The sequence below is a fragment of the Oncorhynchus nerka genome, linkage group LG24 (genome assembly GCF_034236695.1).
Source record: "Oncorhynchus nerka isolate Pitt River linkage group LG24, Oner_Uvic_2.0, whole genome shotgun sequence".
Taxonomy (NCBI): Eukaryota; Metazoa; Chordata; class Actinopteri; order Salmoniformes; family Salmonidae; genus Oncorhynchus; species Oncorhynchus nerka.
In genome coordinates this window covers 31902920-31923115 of record NC_088419.1, presented here as the reverse complement: position 1 = coordinate 31923115, position 20196 = coordinate 31902920, and the positions used below count along the sequence as shown (strand labels likewise).

The window sequence follows — 20196 nt, the reverse complement described above, 5'->3', positions numbered from 1 at the left end:
GGCAGATGGTTTGAGTCTTTGATATTTATTACATCCAAAAGGGGTAGGCAAGAGAATGGTCGTGGACAGGCAAAAGGTCCAAACCAGTTCAGAGTCCAGGCGGTACAGTGTGGCAGGCAGGCTCGAGGTCAGGGCAGGCAGAATGGTCAGGCAGGCGGGTACAGAGTCCAGAAAACAGGCAAGGGTCAAAACCAGGAGGACTAGTAAAAGAGAATAGAAAAGGCAGGCACACAGGAAAAACACGCTGGTTGACTTGGAACATACAAGACGAACTGGCAGAGAGAGACAGGAAATACAGGGATCTATACACCAGGGATAACAAGCGACACCTGGAGGGGGTCGAGACAATAACGAGGACAGGTGAAACTGATCAGGGTGTGACACAGAGGTGGTTCAAGTCGCATTGAGAGTGGAATCTAATTCCACTAACCATGCGGTGCGTGTAGTCGCGGTTATCCATACCTCAAGCACCGGTAATAGTTTCAGGAGTAAGGAAAATAAAAGCAAGCAGAGAGGTAAATCTAACAGCAAAAACTTGCACCAGCAAAAAGATACCGAACATTGTCGTCAATGTGGCGCTTTTGGCCATTGGGTGAGGGACTGTTCAGTGTTGCCTGAGCCCTCTGTGCCCGCTCATTCTGGGTAAGCATGGCTGTGCAGACATTTTCTTTACTGACTAGTGAGCAACATCAAAACACTCCTGAAAGTGGACAGAGTTGGGAGAACGCATAGGGATAATTTGGCCTCTGTGCGGTCATCAAATGGGCTAAATTTACAACGAAAAATGTTCAGTAGAGTAACAGGGACATAATCTAAAGCGATGCAATTACTACCAATGCTGTTTACAATAGGTCCAGTTATTCTTTATGGTAGCTGGGGTAGAACCGATTATGGGTTTGGAAAATCTTTGCGAAGTGACAAGGGAATGGGTTCTAAAAAGGTAAGTTATTGGCACAGCCAAACACTCCTCGCAAGCACAAAAAGTCTTGAGAGTTTGAGGGAACATTTCATTGTCTAAAGAGAGAACCTTGAATTGTACACAGCATCTCCTCTCGATCTTGGTTCGTGCAGGTGACTGTGACCACCTCCTCAGACAAATTGGCAGTACGCCCAGAACATTGCTCTGTGAACCAAAAGGAGTATCTCAGTTTCAAGGTCCCAGCTTTGAGAGAAGAAACCTCGTAAGGTATCAATTCAGTCACATGCATGAACCAACATTAATAACGAATAATGTAAATCATGCTTTTATGACTTGTTTGTGTAGCAGTATATAAGGACTGAAAGGGAACGTCCTTGTCAGAGTTTTCATTAAACTTGTTTTTTGTGAACCTCTCCGGCCGTGCTCAATGGGTGACATGTCTAGTGACTATGCCAGCCATGGAAGAACTGACATCTTTAGCTCCCAGGAATTGTGTACAGATCCTTGCAACATGGGGGCAGTGCATTAGTATGCTGAAACATGGGGTGATGGAAGCAGATGAATGGCATGACAATGGGCCTCAGGATCTCGTCACGGTCTCTCTGTGCATTCAAATTGCCATCGATAAATTGCTATTGTGTTCGTTGTCTGTACTGTAGGCCTGCCCATACCATAACCCTATCACCACCACCACGGGGCACTCTGTTCACAATGTTGACATAAGCAAACCGCTAACCCACACAATGCCATGCACGTGGTCTGCGGTTGTGAGGCCGTTCGGACGGATTGTCAAATTCTCTAAAATGACATAGGAGGCAGTTTATGGTGGAGATATTATCATTAAATTCTCTGGCAACAGCTCTGGTGGACATTCCTGCATTCAGCATGTCAATTGCACGCTCCCTCAACTTGAGACATCTGATATTTTGTTGTGTGACAAAACTTCACATTGTAGAGTGACCTTTTATTGTCCCCAGCACAAGGTGCACCTGTGTAATGATCGTGCTGTTTAATCAGATTCTTGATATGCCACACCTGTCAGGTGGATGGATTATCTTGGCGAAGGAGAAATGTTCAACAGGGATGTAAACAAATCTGTGCACAATTTGAGGGAAATAAGCTTTTTGTGCATATGGAAAATGTATGGGATATTTTATTTCAGCACATGGGACTAATACTTTACATTATATTTTTATATTTTCTGGAAAGCTGTAACCCTGCCACTTTCCACCGCAGATGGGAGGGCGACATAGGCGCATGCAGTGGATTGAGTTCAGCCCTTGCAAAAGTGCTATTTGCAAGCAAACCATGGGACCACAAAAAAAGGAAACTGACTACACCATTTGTCATGCGGGGAATTGTTTTTATTGTGCACATTTACAGAACAGGATGTGTAAGTACTGCATCCTTAACGCTTACAGAACCCCCACGAGTCAATGAGTCTTCATACAGCAGACAGTCAAACATACTCATCTCAGTATTTACAGAGATTATTAGGGTAAAGCTCTTTTCCGGCCTTGCCGGGCAAGGTACAAATCTCATCTCACAGAACTGGAAACAAGGTCAGGCAGGGAAAGTAGGGGTAATACAACAAAAGAATACCTTAGTGTTATGTAAATGTCATTCTGCTTGAATGGCCACACCCATCGGATTTGTAAGAGCGTGGGTTTGATCAAGTGCTCAATTATAACACTTTTACACGCGCCTGAAGTGAAGTGGTGAGGACCCCCCTGATCATGGCTCTATGGTGAGTGAGGCCTGACGCATCTCTCTCACACATACACACACACACACACACACACACGTTTGCCCGAAGGAGAGTTCCTTCACTGCACGAAAGCAAACGCATAGGACACTGCATCCCTGTTCATCACATACGCCACTTTATATCTCAAATCTCAATCTATATTGGCAACAGTTGGACACATCTCTTTGGAGGAGCTGACAAGTTGAGTGAAGCTTTAAAAAGTTTTTGTAAAATAAAGTGTGTTTTTGCTGATAACTTCTATGACTAAAGCAGGGCACTTAACGTGACAAATTGTAAATAGTTAAAAAGGGTATGTTATGATAGCATGGCCCTGACGGCGCAAGAAAATTAGAGGATGAGTGCTTCATTCCGTGAGAAGATTAAAAAAAGTTTTATCTTGTTTGGGAAATTTCAATAATCCAATACACTTTACTAACGAAGAGTGCTTTACCTGGGACTAAAATCCAGGAATATATGTTGAGAAATAGGTTATTTTCCATAAGTTAAAAAAAATAAGGCCTTTTTGTTTTGTCATGCGGAAGGGCAGTGTCAAATCCCTAAATAATCCCCATCATTTGAGAAGGGAAAGAAGCTATGATGGAAAAGTAAGTTAGGACAGTTAAAATTCCAGCTTATTTGGAAGCTACTTAGAAAGCGACCTACAGAATTGATATAGGTACTATTTGTTCATATCGATAGAGGGAAATTCAAAATCCCTGTTATGATTGTACATAACATTCAGAATATCTGGCACACCATTGTACAGACCTCAAACTGTCACCCCTCTTCACAGCAAACACAAATTCTTGACCTGTTAAACTCCTCATCATACATAACCTTTCAGTCATCATGTGCACATTCAGATAGTAGGCCTAGTTGGACAAGGTTATCACCTCATATAGCTGGCAGATTGTAACCAAATCCAGCCATGATTTACCATACAGGCTATAAAGCCTTGGCTACAGATGAAACAATTTAGGCATTCAGCTCTTTCTCCCATCATAAACTTGGGATGGGGATAAATAACATTGACTCCCTTGAAGGGGGAGAATCTGAGATTTCCAACAATGCCAGAAATATTACTGTACTCCTAATATTAAGCAAATGGCATTCATATTTTCAATTTAAAAAACTGCACTCGTATTAGTGGGCCGCGAGAGCAGCAACACAGATGAATAGTAGCACACATGGGAATATCGTTTCTGATCTGATCAAAGCAAAAATAGCCTACATTGTTTCTAGTTTAGGTTAGTTACAATTGAAGTGTCCTGAGCATCAGTTCAAAAGATACACAAGTGACTGAAGTGACCACCGGGAGCTGTGAGGGAGAGCCGGGCAGATCAGCTCAATCAAACCCTGCAACTGAAAGACGTTAATTTAGCCAATGAGAGGATTGCATTCAATATTCTGCAAAGGCATGCATGCTTATGATTGGACAAAACAGACTAAAGGGAGCTTCATGTCAAATTGAATGTTCATTAGTCACACGTTCATTAGTCACGTTTTCGTCAACTAAAAAGAAAACTAAATTGTTAGTTATTGTTTTTTTCATGGCATCTCGCTATCATCATTAGTTTTCGTCAGGAAAAATAGCTTGACTATTATTTTGTCATAGTTATTGACTAAATTAACACTGGTAACACATACACCATCCACATGTCACACACACCTATTGTACACATACAAGCACCCTCTCTCTAGTCCTTAAACCCACACACTTTCCAAACACACAAGGCCCTCTAAACTATTCACACACACACAGAAACCACAAAACACACGCACACATTACCCTCTCCAAACACACACACATCATCAACCGTCAGAGGTAAGCACTAGGGGTGAATGTCCTGTCCACTGTATAACTGAGCGGTGTCCAAACAAAACACTACTGGTTAGTGCTTGATTCTCCACTGAGCCTTGTGCGCCAGCTTTTCTCTCTCACACACACACCCGGATTTAAATAAAGCTGAAAGGAGATAGTGAGAGAGCAGAGTGGGGTTTGGTCGACCGAAAAGGGGTAGCAGAGGGATCCTGTCTTTTCTGGGGTCTGTGTGTGTGTGTGTGTGTGTGTGTGTGTGTGTCAGTGTTGAACACTGTCCGGTGTCCCATAGCCAGGGTTACAGGGAGGAGGGGGAAACTGTGGCAGTAGGGGAGCACCAGGCCTCCCCACTCCGCCAGTCTTCGGCCACACCTGCCTGTAGTCCAGTTTTTTACCCAAGGAAGAGGCAGAGGGGCTAAGCCAGGGAGCGCTGACGAGGTTTTATCCTGGGGTAGAGCTGCAAGGAAGAGAAAAGGTAGAGAGAGAGCGAGAGCGGTAGAGAGACAGAGATTGGTTATACATCAGAGAGGGCCAGTACTGCCAAACACAGTCACAATGGAGTTGAAAACTGGGAACAACGCATGGGCCCAGGGGTAAGCAGTGAGCAGGCATCATCCCAACAGGTGTGTGTGAGAATGTGTGCGTTTGACAGGCCTCACCCCCAGCAGGTTGCGGGGTACATAACCCTCCCTGTGGTCCAGGCGGCCCCACCACCACTCGGTCTCACTGTCGTCTTGCCGCCGCAGGATGGTAATGGCGTCGCCCTCGCCGAAAGAAAGCTCATCTGGGCTCTGGGTCTCGTACTCCCACAGCGCATACACCGCCCCCTTGTTCATCACGCCCAGCTTTTCCTGGACACCTGGTAGAACACACACAGGTACTATAGTTATCCTTACCGTAAAACTTCAGTTAAACACTGCCTGTCTCTTAATAACCAGGCAACGGTCATCTAATTAACTGCTTCAAATAAACGGCAGGTCTAAATGAATTGTTCACGAGGTTACCATGAATTACCCTGAATTGTTTACAAGGTTCAATGTTTGATTTGTTACATTAAATAATTCCGTAATGACTTGAAAAAATTGCAATCTGTTTTTATTGGCAGAAAGAAACTGCTAGACCTCAGCTATTAGCTTTGGGAGAAGACACCAACAAATCTGCCAAAAATTAACAGTCAAAGAGGAGAAAAAAATTGTCTGTCAAGGAAACTTTTATTTACATTTTTTAATAGACGCATTGGTGGCTAACAGCTGAGAACGGTTAGCGAAGTGGCAAACACATCTGCTGATCGCCCTCTAGTGGCAATAGTAAGAACTGCTGAAAATGCAGAGTCGAGATACATTTTTCTGTTTAAGGAAACAAAAAAATGGAGGCATACTAAGACAATAAATGTGACAAGTGTGTAAATAACACAGTGCAGGAAAGAATGTATTGTAATGTTTTTAAAATTGTTTAACTGCCTTCATTTTAGCATAGGGGAGGACCATCTTCAGTGAATTTCATTTAAAAAAATTTAGATAAAACTATACAAAATATAATCACATCACCAAATAATTCATTATAACACACTATTTTGCAAAAGGTTTACAGTAGCCTTAACAGCACTCTGGAGGACAGCTACATTCCATCCTCCTCAGAGTACATTGACTTCAATACAAAACGTAAGAGCCTCATTGTTCTCACCCACTTCCATAGTCTTACACAGCAATTATGACAACTTGCAGAGGACATCCTTCAACCTATCAGAGCTCTTGCAGCATGAACTGACATGTAGTCCACCCAATCAAAGGATCAGAAAATGTATCTAGTACTGAAAGGATAAGCTACCGCTAGCTAGCACTGTAGTGCATAAAATGTGGTGAGTAGTTTACTCAGAGAAAGACAATAGTTGAACAGTTTTGAACAATTTCATTTCTTCGTAAAAGGAGAAGCAAGAGAGAAAGAGATTATATTTTCTCACTTTAAGTTAGCTAGCAAATACGGCCTGCTAGTTTAGCCTACTGAAACACACAGCATCTGTTTGAGCAATGTTAGCTAGCTGGCTATGACTATCCAACACTGGAACTCTTCCAAGTTAAGGTAAGCTTTTGGTTTTACTAATTTATTGTCACGTTGCCCGCCGGTGTAACTGCTTACTGACTGTATACTAACGTTACTGCATAACTTAGCGGGTTTCCTAAGGCATTAGTTCTATTAGCTATGCTGACTGAAGTTATTTTAGCTAATATGGTGACAACGATGTAGGCTGTGTATAGTGGTTTGGCTTGGAAAGGTTTTTTTCCCCCACATACAGCTGATGTTTTGTGCTTTGAAATCTACTAGTGAAGGGAAGAGGTGAAAGGAGGAGAGCGCATAACGTAGATGCGAGAAGGAATACAATGTGGCTGCTATGAAACTGAACTGTGTTTATGCGTGATCAGGGGTGTATTCATTCTGGCGATTCTATTAAAACGTTTCTGATACAGAAGCAAACGGAAAAACGGGGATAAACATACCCGAATTTGTCCAATAGAAACTCTCGTTTGCAACTGTTAGACTAATGATTACACCCAATATCAGCTAGATGTAGGCAAGAGTGTGCAAGACCGTATTGAATGTCACTGTCTCTCCATGTGGCACAGTCTGTCACATCAAATTTGTCTCTCGACCTCTGCAACTACGTTGTAAACTTTCATTCATAGGCTAGGTTGTAGCAACCTCATGATGGGTTTGGAAAAAAATGGAGTATCATGTAGTAGCCTAAACCTATCGTTGTTACATTTAACTGGGTGAATGGAATATGAATGACAGTCATCCAATATGATGTAATAGACATAAGGCCATGGTCAAAATTGTCCTTCCTCATCTGAGACGGCACTGATCGCCACTGAGGCCCACCCACTTGGGAGCCAGGCCCACCTACTGGGGATCCAGGCCCAGCCAATCAGAATGAGTTTTTCCACATAAAGGGGCTTTATTACAGCCAGAAATACTCCTCAGCAGCCCCCCTCAGACGATCCCGCAGGTGAAGAAGTCGGATGTGGGGGACTTGGGCTGGTGTGGTGACACGTGGTCTGCGGTTGTGAGGCCAGTAGCAGCAGCATATGTGATGAGTAAAAAAAAGTAGTGCGAAAAGGGGTAATACAGATCGTTAAATAGTTAACCAAATAGCTGCCGGACTAACTATTTAGCAGTCTTATAGCTTGGGCCCAGGACCCTGAACAGCTTCAACCCCCGGTTGCATAAAATACCTTAATTTTTCTCTTATATTTTGCCCTATAGTTTCTTTAACTTTAAGTAAGTTGCGCAAAACTTCTTAAGGTGAATTTCCCTGTTAAATTAAGTGAAAAAGTTAAGGCTGCCCTTAACTGTTTCATTCAGTATGTTAATCAATGTAAACAACATTTGTGGAGGTGAATGTTGCTTTCATCTGCTCTGGTTACAAAAAGAAAACATCAACCAGCTAGCTACTTAGCTAAACAACAGAAGTTGCACAATCCATGGCTACAAAGTTAGCTGGATACTTAGCTATAACTGCTCTGTAAGCTAGTTTGATGAATAAACCAGAAACATGGTTTATTATAACCAGCCAGTGACTTCCAAAGTGCCATTAATAACTTCACCATGCTCAAAGGGATATTCAATGTCTGCTTTAAAAAAAAAATTACACATCTACCAACAGGTGCCATTCTTTGCGAGGCATTGGAAAACCTCCCTGGTCTTTGCTTGTAAGCAGGAAATCAAGAGAATAGCGTTATAGTCAGATTTGCCAAATGGTGGGCGAGAGAGCTTTGTATGCGTTTCTGTGTGTGGAGTAAAGGCGATCAAGAGTGTTTTAGTCTCTAGTTGCACAGGTGACATGCTGGTAGAAATTAGGTGAGATGAATTTCAGTTAAAATCACCGGCCATTAGGAGCAGCGCCTCTAAATGAGCATTTTCTTGTTTGCTTATGGCCCTATACAGCTCGCTGAGTGTCGTTTTCATGTCAGCATTGATTTGTGGTGGTAAATAGACCGCTATGGAAAACGTAGATTAAAACTCTTGGTAAATAGTACCGTCTATAGTTTATGATGAAGTATTCTAACTCAGGCGAGCAGAACCTTGAGACTTTCATTATATTAGAGATCACGCACCAACTGTTAACAAAGACACACACCTCCCCCCCTCGAGTTTACCTGAAGCTGCTGTTCTGTCGATACATAGAAAAAACAGCTAAATGTATATTATCAAATCAAATTTTATTTGTCACATACACAGGGTTAGCAGATGTTAATGCGAGTGTAGAGAAATGCTTGTGCTTCTAGTTCCGACATCGCAGTAATATCTAACAAGTAATCTAACAATTCCCCAACTACTTAATACACACAAATCTAAAGGGGTGAATGAGAATATGTACATATAAGTATATGGATGAGCGATGGCCAAGCGGCATAGGCAAGGTGCAATAGATGGTATAAAATACAGAATATACATGTGATATGAGTAACGTAAGATATGTAAACATTATTAGAGTGGAATTGTATAAAGTGACTAGTGATCCATTTAAGTGGCCAGTGATTTGGTCTCAATTTAGGCAGCAGCCTCTCTGAGTTGGTGATTGCTGTTTAGCAGTCTGATGGCCTTGATATAGAAGCTGTTTTTCAGTCTCTCGGTCCCAGCTTTAATGCACCTGTACTGACTTTGCCTTCTGGATGGTTGCGTTGTGAACAGGCAGGGGCTCGGTGGTTGATGTCCTTAATGATCTTTTTGGCCTTCCTGTGACATCGGGTGCTATAGGTGTCATGGAGGGCAGGTAGTTTGCCCCTGGTGATGCGTTGTGCAGACTGCACCACCCTCTGGAGAGCCTTGCGGTTGAGGACGGTGCAGTTGCCGTACCAGGCTGTCATACAGCCCAACAGGATGCTCTCGATTGTACATCTATAAAAATTTGTCAGGGTTTTGGGTGACAAGCCAAATTTCTTCAGCCTCCTGAGGTTGAAGAGGCGCTGTTGTGCCTTCTTCACCACACTGTCTGTGTGGGTGGACCATTTCAGTTTGTCTGCGATGTGTACGTTCTCCACTGCTGTCCCTTCGATGTGGATAGGGGGGTGCTCCCTCTGCTGTATCTTGAAGTCCATGATCATCTCCTTTGTTTTGCTGATGTTGAGTGAGCAGTTGTTTTCCTGACACCACACTCAAGTGTCCTCACCTCCTTCCTGTAGGCTGTCTCATCGTTGTTGGTAATCAAGCCCACTACTGTTGTGTCGTCTGCAAACTTGATGATTGAGTTGGAAGCGTGCATGGCCACGCAGTCGTGGGTGAACATGGAGTACAGGAGGGAGCTGAGCACGCATCCTTGTGGGGTCCCAGTGTAGTGGGTCAACGAAGTCGAGTTGTTTCCTACCTTCACCACCTGGGGGCGTGTCCTTGTTCAGCCACAACTCCAAGAAACATAGGATATTACAGCTCTTCAGGTCCTATTGATTGGATAGTCTCGAAAGGATCTTGTCCACTTTGTTCTTGAGATTATACGTTCGCCAATAGAATGGAGGGTAGAGGTGGTTTATTCACTCGCCGATGTATACTGAACAAAAAAACACAATATGCAACCATTTCAAATATTTTACTGAGTTAAAGTTCATAAAAGGAAATCAGTCAATTGAAATAAATTCATTAGGCTCTAATGTATTGATTTCACATTACTGGGAATACAGATACGCATCTGTTGGTCACAGATAAAAAAATATATAGTGGGGCAAAAAAATATTTAGTCAGCCAGCAATTGTGCAAGTTCTCCTGCTTAAAAAGATGAGGCCTGTCACCCCCCCCTGTATTTTAAAAAGGGAGGGGATTCTTCAGCATAGAGGTGATCAGGCTGTTGATTGTGGCCTGTGGAATGTTGTCCCACACCTTTTCTATGACTGTGCGAAGTTGCTGGATATTGTCGGGAACTGGAACACCATGTCGTACATGTCGAACGAGAGCATCCCAAACATGCTCAATGCGTGACATCTCTGGTGAATATGCAAGATATGGAAGAACTGGGACATCTTCAGCTTTCAGGAAATGTGTACAGATCCTTGCGACATGGGGCAGTGCAATATTATGGTGAAACATGAGGTGATGGCGGCAGATGAATGCCACGAAAATGGGCCTCAGGATCTCGTCATGACATCTCTGTGCATTCAAATTGCCATCGATAAAATGCAATTTTGTACATTGTCCATAACTTATGCCTGCCCATACCATAGCCCCACTGCCACCACGGGGCACTCTGTTCACAACACTGACATCTGCAATCTACTAGCCCACAAGACACCATACATGTACGTGGTAGCTTATGGTAGAGAAATTAACATTCAATTCTCTGGCAACAGTTCTGGTGGACATTCCTGCAGTCAGCATGACAATTGCACGCTCCCTCAACTTGAGACATCTGTGGCATTGTGTTGTGTAACAAAATTGCACATTTTAGAGTGGCCTTTTACTGCCCCCAGCATAAGGTGCAACTGTGTAATGATCATGCTCTTTAATCAGCTTCTTTATATGCCATGGATTATCTTTGCAAAGGAGAAAAGCTCACTAACAGAGATGTAAACAAATTTGCGCCCAAAATTTGAGAGAAATGCGCTTTGTGTGTATGGAACATAGATCTTTTATTTCAGCTCAAGAAACATGGGACCAACACTTTACATACTGCGTTTATATTTTTGTTCAGTGTAGTTTTATCAGGGTGCCCGCATTTCCGCCTCACTTACGCTGTCTCTTTCTTCTCAGGGTTTGGGGTAAGCATTATGTCCTGCGCCACCGACTCATTGAAGTAGAACTCTTCATCCAAATCGAGGTTAGTGATGGCTATTCTGATGTTTAAATGCTCTTTTCGGTCTTAGGAAACGAGGGCAGAAACAGCTCCAAAAAAAAGTTACGATCAGCGCGAAAACCCCCAAAATAGCAGAATTGGTCAGGAAGCTATCCAATCCAGCAACATTCTAATTGGTTTCACACTGTTCGAGAGCATGGTAGACAGGGCACATTTACATTTAAGTCATTTAGCAGACGCTCTTATCCAGAGCGACTTACAAATTGGTGCATTCACCTTATGACATCCAGTGGAGCAGCCACTTTACAATAGTGCATCTAAATCTTTTAAGGGGGGGGTGAGAAGGATTACTTTATCCTATCCTAGGTATTCCTTAAAGAGGTGGGGTTTCAGGTGTCTCCGGAAGGTGGTGATTGACTCCGCTGTCCTGGCGTCGTGAGGGAGTTTGTTCCACCATTGGGGGGCCAGAGCAGCGAACAGTTTTGACTGGGCTGAGCGGGAACTGTACTTCCTCAGTGGTAGGGAGGCGAGCAGGCCAGAGGTGGATGAACGCAGTGCCCTTGTTTGGGTGTAGGGCCTGATCAGAGCCTGGAGGTACTGAGGTGCCGTTCCCCTCACAGCTCCGTAGGCAAGCACCATGGTCTTGTAGCGGATGCGAGCTTCAACTGGAAGCCAGTGGAGAGAGCGGAGGAGCGGGGTGACGTGAGAGAAGAGAAGTTGAACCTCCTCTTCAACACTCTTAGTTGTGGAAATTGCCCCACTATGCTGTTTACTTTCTGCATCTACATCATATTGCTGAGTCTACCTTTAAGAATATATATACACAAATATATTCTAGTTGTCTAGTCGCCCTATGGGCCCTGCTCAAAAGTAGTGCACTAGATAGGGAATAGGGTACCATTTTGGATGCAATGGGAGACCCGGTCAATGTAATTCCCTGCAACAATGAACCTCCAGTATTCTCACCGTACAGAAACTGAGAGCACTGGATGTAGCCCTCCTCCATCTCTTCACACTTGTCTGCCGCCGTCTCCACGTCGCTGATGGTGCTGGCGAAGATAGCCGCCCCTGACTCCACCAGCAACTTGCACAGGTGAACGCTGTTACAGGAGGCTGCACAGTGCAGGGGTGTCCTGTAGAGAGAGACACACACAAAATGGAGGGGTTACAATAGTTCCATGGAGACCAATCACCTCTAGGGAAGTTAATCATAGGCAATAAAAAACACAACCGTGACTGAGGCTTCTTCAGAATTTGAGCTTTTGTCTGTATGTATATTGTGTATGCTACAAAATGAAGGACATTGTATGCTGTCTCATTGAGGACATTCATGCGTTTATCTATTCTGCAGTGACAATGTATGAAAAGAGCTGTGCTCTGGTAATAAATAGGGGGTTCCTTGGTGCAGGCGAGTGGATGAATTGTTTATGTAAATACAACACTATGAAAGCAAGTATGTCACAAAAAGCTAAATCTCAACATAACTGAAGCCTTGTTTTTGGAGTCATGAATAAAGTGGAAGACTGAAGCTAAATAGACGCAAATAAGGGAATTCTGTCTTAACCTGAGATTGCAGAGCGCCAAATTCAAACACAGAAATACTCTATAAAAATTCAGAAGAGATACAACTATTTTACATAGGTTTAAAGATGAACTTCTTTTGAATCCAAGCACGGTGTCAGATTTAAAAAATGCTTTACGGCGAAAGCATACCGTACAATTATTTGAGAACATAGCCCAGCAGACAAATCATTACAAACAGTAACCAGCCAAGTAGAAGAGTTACACAGGTCAGAAATGAGATACAATTAACCCCTTCCCTTTGATGATCTTCATATGTTTGCACACAGAAAACATACATTTATTGAATAAATGTTCCTTTGTTCGATAAAGTCTCTCTTTATATCCGAAAACCTCTGTTTTGTTTGCACGTTTTCTTCAAGAATTCACAGGCTCAAACGCAGTCACAACAGGCAGACAGAAAATCCAAATTGTATCCGTAAAGTTCATAGAAACATGTCAAATTATGTTTATATTCAATCCTCAGGTTGTTTTTAGCCAAAATAATTGATAATATTTCAACCGGACAATAACGTCATCAATATAAAAGGTAAACAAGAAAGGCACTCAGTCGCGCGCATGAAAAAGCTCTGTGACACGGTAGTGTCCACTCATTCAGGCTGCTCTTACTCCCTCATTTTTCAGAATACAAACCTGAAACCATTTCTAAAGACTGTTGACATCTAGTGGAAGGCATAGGAACTGCAATTTGAGTCCAAAGTCGATGGATACTGTAATGGCATTGAATAGAAAGAAAAAATATATATATCCTACTTCCTGAATGGATTTTTCTCTGGTTTTCGCCTGCAAAATCAGTTCTGTTATACTCACAGACATTATTTTAACAGTTTTGGAAACTTTCTTTTATCCAAATCCTATCTTCTGGGCCTGAGTAGAAGGCAGTTTAATTTGGGCATGCTTTTCATCCAAAATTCCAAATGCTGCCCCCTAACCTAGAGAAGTTAAAGGGATAGTTCACTCAAACTCTATTGTAGTATTATGTACATTTGTTCACTGTGTTAATACAATCCTCAAAAAGTGTCCATGTCAGCAGTCAAGTTTTCAAGTACTGCACTTTCAGTATAGAAGAAAAACAGTGACGCATGAGCGACCTCTTTAAGGTCCCTTGTGTGCAGGTGGTGTGTGGCTGCTCACCAGCCGTCGCTGTCGGCAGCGTTGACGTTTACTCCGAAGTCGAGCAGGAACTTGACAATGTGGTGGTGTCCGGCGCACACTGCGTTGTGTAGCGGGGTTATGCCCTCGTCGTTGGCCGTGCTGGGGTTCTTCACCTGGGGAAGAACACAGGGGTCAGCTGGTCCCAATTTGATCCCTACACAGAAGTGGACTGAGTTCCATTTCTTTTCTAAGAGCATTTCTAAGAGTTCAGAAGTGGAGTGACACGCCAAGATCAACCACAAACACACCGCAATTCAATTCTGACAGGTTTACTAGCCCACACACACACACACACACACACACACACACACACACACACACACACACACACACAGCTGAAAAACATGAAGCAAACACTACTAAAAGACTAGTTTTACAATGCTGTCAGCACAGTTCAAATAGATGCAAATAGAAAGATAATTTTTGTGTGTTTGTTTGTTTGTCCCATGTGGATCAGTTGGTCGGGCATGGCGCTCGTAATGCCAGGGTTGTGGGTTTGACCCCACGGGGGACCAGTATGAAAATGTATACACTCACTACTGTAAGTTGCTCTGGATAAGAGTGTCTGCTAAATTACTCAAATAAACAAATTGTGTATGCGAGCGACAGAGTCAGACCTCGTAGATAATCCTCTGCACCAGGTCAAACTCGCCCTCCAGTGAGGCATCCAGCAGCAGCGCCAGAGGGTTGAACTTCACCCTCAGGCCGTGACCCGTCCGCTCCGAGTTGGGCTTCTTCAGGTTAGTTCGCTTCTCCTGTAGGGGAAGGATGGGAAGAGACAATTAGGAAAGAGTATGTGCAAACACAGACAGACATGCGTATGTATGTCACAGGTGGGTCTGAACCCCATGCTCCGGAAACCAACATCTTAACCAATAAACCAAGAGTCCAACTCACCGCTGCTACATGAACATGCATACTGTCGCTGTGTGTGTGTTTTGTGAAAGCCTCACCACTTGCTGTGAGGGGGTGGTGGCAACCTCCTCTGGAGAGCTGACCTCAGGCACAGGGCTAGGCAGGGTGGCCACCGAGACTCCCCCTAGGTTATTGTTGTTGGTATCCTCCGAGGCCTCCGGGGCAGGGGGGCTGATCACCTCGGGGGCCGGTGGTGGGGGCAGCAGCTTGTTGTCATTGGCGTCAGGCGGCGGCAGGGGCTCTGAAGACGACCTCTCTGCCACGGCTGGTGGTGGGGGAGGGAGTGAGTCCTCACATGGCGGGTTCCCGTTGTCGGCGTCTGCCAACGAGTCACCGGGGTAGTCGGGTGGGTTGGCGGGCTGGTAAAATGGCGTGCCGCCCACCCTGACTCCCCCTGCTCCAGCGCCACCACCCTCCATACCGCCAGCCAGGGTATTGAAACGCTGGTAGAGCAGCTTCTGGATGTTGGGCCCGGCTGGGCCCTCTGGCTCAGTGATGGAGCTTCGCTTCTTGAGGGGCCGCGGGGCGTTTGCCAGCTTCTTGCGAAGCATTTCCAGGTCGGCGTCGCTTTGGTAGCGAAGGGGTGAGTGGGCCATGGGGGTGAGCTTGGTGGGGCTGAGGGGTCGCGGGATATTCTCCACATTGGGCGGGGGGGTATCCGGGGCCCCGTCTATGTCAGGGCCCTCTCTGTCCCCAGTGTCCTCACCGGCCGGCCCCTGGAGCCCGGGGAAGGGCCCCCCTGTCAGCATAAAGGGCAGGGGGGAGGGCGGCGTGGAGCCGGAGGGGAGAACGGGCTTCCCATACACTGGACACACACACACACACACGAGGGAAAAACAAACAATGATGTGCTAAATGACTTAAATGTAAATGTAAATGTACTTCCCTGGAAAATACAAATAACGTACTTGCTCGCCGACTCGCTTTCAAAAATTAACGATAAGGAATTACTGGATACTCAAACCTCAACAGTTAATGCATTAATAATCAAAAGCAAGAATATTCACAGCACTGCTCTTTATCATGCAAGTCTCAGTCAATAGCAAAATATTTAAACAGACTTCAGTCTCCTTTGATTTTGAGTTAAGCCCCTGCACCCATTCCCTGTCCCTCCTTCATTTTACCCAGACACCAACCTGATCCAATAATTCCAAAACACACCTTTCTTTCCTGTCAATGATCTGTAAGTGATTGGGTAAGTTAAAGGATGGTGTTCACCATATTGCTTTCACTTAACCAACCTTGACAAATCAGTTCCTCTAGGAACTATATGCATAGTACAGGTACAACATCAAAGGGTGCGTCCCAATAATACCTTGTTTCTCCTGAAGTGTGCACTCGTTCCCTATTTCCCACAAATCTAATAGCATTGGATTGGTGGAGGCATAGGCTAGTGAGTTTCCGCCATCATTTGTATACCAAATCAGTGAAGGGAAGTGAATAAGTGCACACTGGTCTAACGAAAGATAATTAGATTTGGAACACTCATTCACTCCCACACGGCCCCTGCTCGTACCTGCTTTGAGCGCAGGCTTGAGCGGGTAGCTCTTGGGCGCCGCCTGCTGGAGGTACATGTGGTAGATGGAGCTGGAGTTCATGGTGGCCGGGCCCTTGCGTGGCGACTGGGGCCGGGAGCCTCTGTCTGGGACGAAGGGGCGCACCGCAATGGCCAGGACAGGGTCAGGCCGATCCCCGGGAAGACCCGGTGGGAAGAGAGGTGAGTTGGGCTGGAAGGTCGGGCTGGGGGGCACCGATATGCGCTGCTGGATCTGCTGGGAGGAGGAGCCGGTGGAGGGGGGAACACGGGGCCAGACAGGGCCGGGGGGGTTGGGGAGCTGGCCTGGCCGGCGGTCTAGAGAACTGGTGGAGCCGGCAGAAATTAGATGGGAGCCGTAGGGAGGGGGCTGGGGCTTGGAAGGGGCCACCGGGGAGGAGATAGTCATCTTGTTGGAGTCCAGCACCTTGGTCGAGGCAAACAATTATTCAATATCATCAAACACATCTCCAAACTAATTTTGGATGAAGCGCTGTCCCAACTATTTGAACTGTTATAGTTATTTGGGGAAATGTTGCATGCTGCGAGGGGTTGTTTTGAGGAGAAACATTTTAGTTAAGATACTTACTATTCTGTTAGTCAGCACCCCTCCAATATTTTTGGGTGTGCGTCAAATCATGATTTTTATTAAAGCTTTACGAACAACAAACAATGTCAAAGTAACGACTGACCTTGTCTGCTGTGGTAGCAGCAGGGGAGCCCGGAGGGGGAATCTTTCCCTGTGTGTCTGGCCCAGACTCTGGCCAGTCGGGGGGCTTGAGAGAGGCATTGCCCTTGCCAAGGGTGGGCCAGCCAGCATCATTAGCTAAGGGTGGAGAGGGGAGAATGGGGCACGCTGAGTGTGGTCTAAGAGAGTTACCTGTGAGAATGTTGTTAAAGCAGAGACTGCTGTAGAACTCTCTAGATAGGGATACAGCACATCTGTATAGACCAGTGTTTCCCAATCCTGGTCCCGAGAAGCCAAATGCACATTTTGCACGGACCAGGATTGGGAAGGAGTATACTGGTATGAATGTTTGCCATGGTGGGGTGAGTGTAAAAGATGATACTGCTACACTGGGCAGGCAAATGCAGTAGTGTGGAGAGTGTTCTTTTAACAAAAGAGCTAGCTGGTACGCTACAGAGTACAGAGACTGTTGCTGGGTGAAAGGAGACGTACTTAGGGTCCTGTTCAATGGAAACCAGTTACTAGTTGGTGGGGCAAGGAAGAAAATACTTCTTGTCGTTTCACACAGTAAGCATGGTTTGACACTGCTGACATGGATTCAAATGCACATACACTATATACACACACACAAAAGTATGTGGACACCCTTTCAAATGAGTGGATTTGTGTATTTCAGCCACATCCGTGTATAAAATCAAGCACACAGCCATACAATCCCCATACACAAACATTGGCAGTAGAATGGCCTTACTGAAGAGCTCAGTGACTTTCAATGTGGCACAGCCATAGGATGCCACCTTTCCAACAAGTCAGTTTGTCAAATTTCTGTCCTGCGAAAGCTGCCCCGATCAACAGTAAGTGCTGTTATTGTGAAGTGGATACGTCTAGGAGCAACAATGGCTCAGCCGCGAAGTGGTAGGCCACACAAGCTCACAGAACAGCACTGCAGAGTGCTGAAGCGCATAAAAAAAGTCCTCAGTTGCAACACTCACTACAGAGTTCCAAACTGCCTCTGGAAGCAACAATAAGTGCTCCTCGGGAGCGTCATGAAATGGGTTTCCATGACCGAACAGCCGCACACAAGCCTAAGATCACCATGCCACTTTTTGGCTGGAGTGGTGTAAAGCTCTCTGTCTGGAGCAGTGGCAACACGCTTCACCATCTGGCAGACTTACGGACAAATCTAGATTTGGCGAATTCCAGCAGAACAGTACCTGCCCCAATGCATAGTTCCAACTGTACAGTATGGTGTAAGAGGGAATAATGGTCTGGGGCTATTTTCCATGTTTCGGGCAAGGCCACTTAGTTCCAATGAAGCGAAATGTTAGCGCTACAGCATACAATGACATTATAGGCGATTCTGTGCTTTCATCTTTGTGGCAACAGTTTGTGGCAGGCCCTTTCCTGTTTCAACATGACAATGCCCCTGTGCACAAAGCGAGGTCCATACAGAAATGGTTTGTCGAGATCTGTTTGGAAGAACTTGACTGGCCTGCACAGAGCCCTGACCTCAACCCCATCGAACACCTTCGGGATGAATTGGAATACCGACTGCGAGCCAGGCCTAATCACCCAACATCAGCACCCAACCTCACTAATGCTGGTGGCTGAATGGAAGCAAGTCCCCGCATCTAGTGGAAAGCCTTCCCAGAAGAGTGGAGGCTGTTATTACAGCAAAGGGGTCCAATTCCATATTAATGCCGATGATTTTGGAATGAGAAGTTCGATGAGAAGGTGTCCACATACTTTTGGTTATGTAGTGTACTTACTAATGGTGACAAAAATAACTGTGCAAAGTTTAAAACATACCATAAACCTCATTATGATGCAGCGTAATTTAATTAGAACATTTTCTTCAACAATGTTATAAAGAGGTGACTATTAATGTATTATACAGTTTATTCAAATAATTGCCTCCCTATACATTGTTAAATGAAAAAGTTTAAAATTAAATCATGCTGCCAGATGATGACGTTTAGTCATTTTTGCACTATGAAAATTTTGCCACAAGTATAGTAGCTCTATCATTCTGTCAGCAAAGATTAGGAAAGGGAAAAGGGAGAGGGGGAAAGAGACAAATAAATGTTTAAAAAAATATAGAACAATTAATCATTTCTGAAATACAGTGCATTCAGAATGTATTCAGACCTGGATTTCTTCACATTTTGTTACATTATAGCCTTAATCCAAAATGGATTAAATAGTTTCCCTTAATCGACACACAATACTCCATGACAAAGCAAAAACAGGTTTGTAGGGGGGGAAAAAAGTGATATCCAATTTACATTAGTATTCAGACCCTTTACTCAGTACTTTGGTTGAAGCACCATTGGCAGTGATTACTGCCTCGAGTCTTCTTGGGTATGACGCTACAAGCTTGGCACAGCTGCAAAGTTTCTCCCATTCTTCTCTGCAGTCACTGCAAGGCTATTTTCAGGTCTCTACAGATATGTTTGATTGGGTTCAAGTCTGGGCTCTGACTGGGCCACTCAAGGACATTCAGAGACTTGTTCAGAAGTCACAACTGTGTTGTCTTGGTTGCGTGCTTAGAGTCGTTGTCCTGTTGAAAGGTAAACCTTTGCCCCAGTCTGAAGTCCTGAGCAGGTTTTCATCAAGGATCCCCACAGCATGATGCTGCCACCACCATGCTTCACCGTAGGGATGGTGCCAGGTTTCCTCCAGACGTGACACTTGGAATTCAGGACGAGTTCAATCTTGGTTTCGTCTGACCAGAAAATCTTGTTTCTCATGGTCAGAGTCTTTTAGGTGCCTTTTGGAAAACTCCAAGCGGGATGTCGTGCCTTTTGCTGAAGAGTGTCTTCCGTCTGGCCACTCTACCATAAAGGCCTGATTGGTGGAGAGCTGCAGAGATGGCTGTACTTCTAGAAGGTTCTCCCATCTCCACAGAGGAACTCTGGAACTCTGTCCGATTGCTCAGTTTAGCTGGGTGGCCAGCTCTAGGAAGAGTCTTGGTGTTTTCAAACTTCTTTCATTTAAGAATGGAGGCCACTGCATTCTTGGTGACCGTCAATACTTTTTGTGGTACCCTTCCCCAGATCT

General features: G+C 44.8%; 1 protein-coding gene across 6 annotated transcripts in view; it reads right to left on the bottom strand.

Moving 5' to 3' along the window:
* Positions 1 to 2261: 2261 nt before the first annotated feature.
* ppp1r13bb (protein phosphatase 1, regulatory subunit 13Bb) overlaps positions 2262 to 20196 on the bottom strand; it is an 87839-nt gene continuing 69904 nt past the window's right edge. For all 6 annotated transcript variants that reach the window (XM_029631562.2, XM_065008823.1, XM_065008826.1 and 3 more), the window contains 8 exons: positions 17141 to 17274; positions 16431 to 16875; positions 14953 to 15719; positions 14617 to 14754; positions 13979 to 14112; positions 12230 to 12396; positions 5145 to 5344; positions 2262 to 4942 (listed from right to left, as the gene is read on the bottom strand). In XM_029631562.2, the coding sequence (XP_029487422.2) occupies positions 4901 to 4942; positions 5145 to 5344; positions 12230 to 12396; positions 13979 to 14112; positions 14617 to 14754; positions 14953 to 15719; positions 16431 to 16875; positions 17141 to 17274 (2027 nt within the window). In that variant the 3' untranslated portion in view covers positions 2262 to 4900. The remainder of the gene's footprint in view (positions 4943 to 5144; positions 5345 to 12229; positions 12397 to 13978; positions 14113 to 14616; positions 14755 to 14952; positions 15720 to 16430; positions 16876 to 17140; positions 17275 to 20196) is intronic.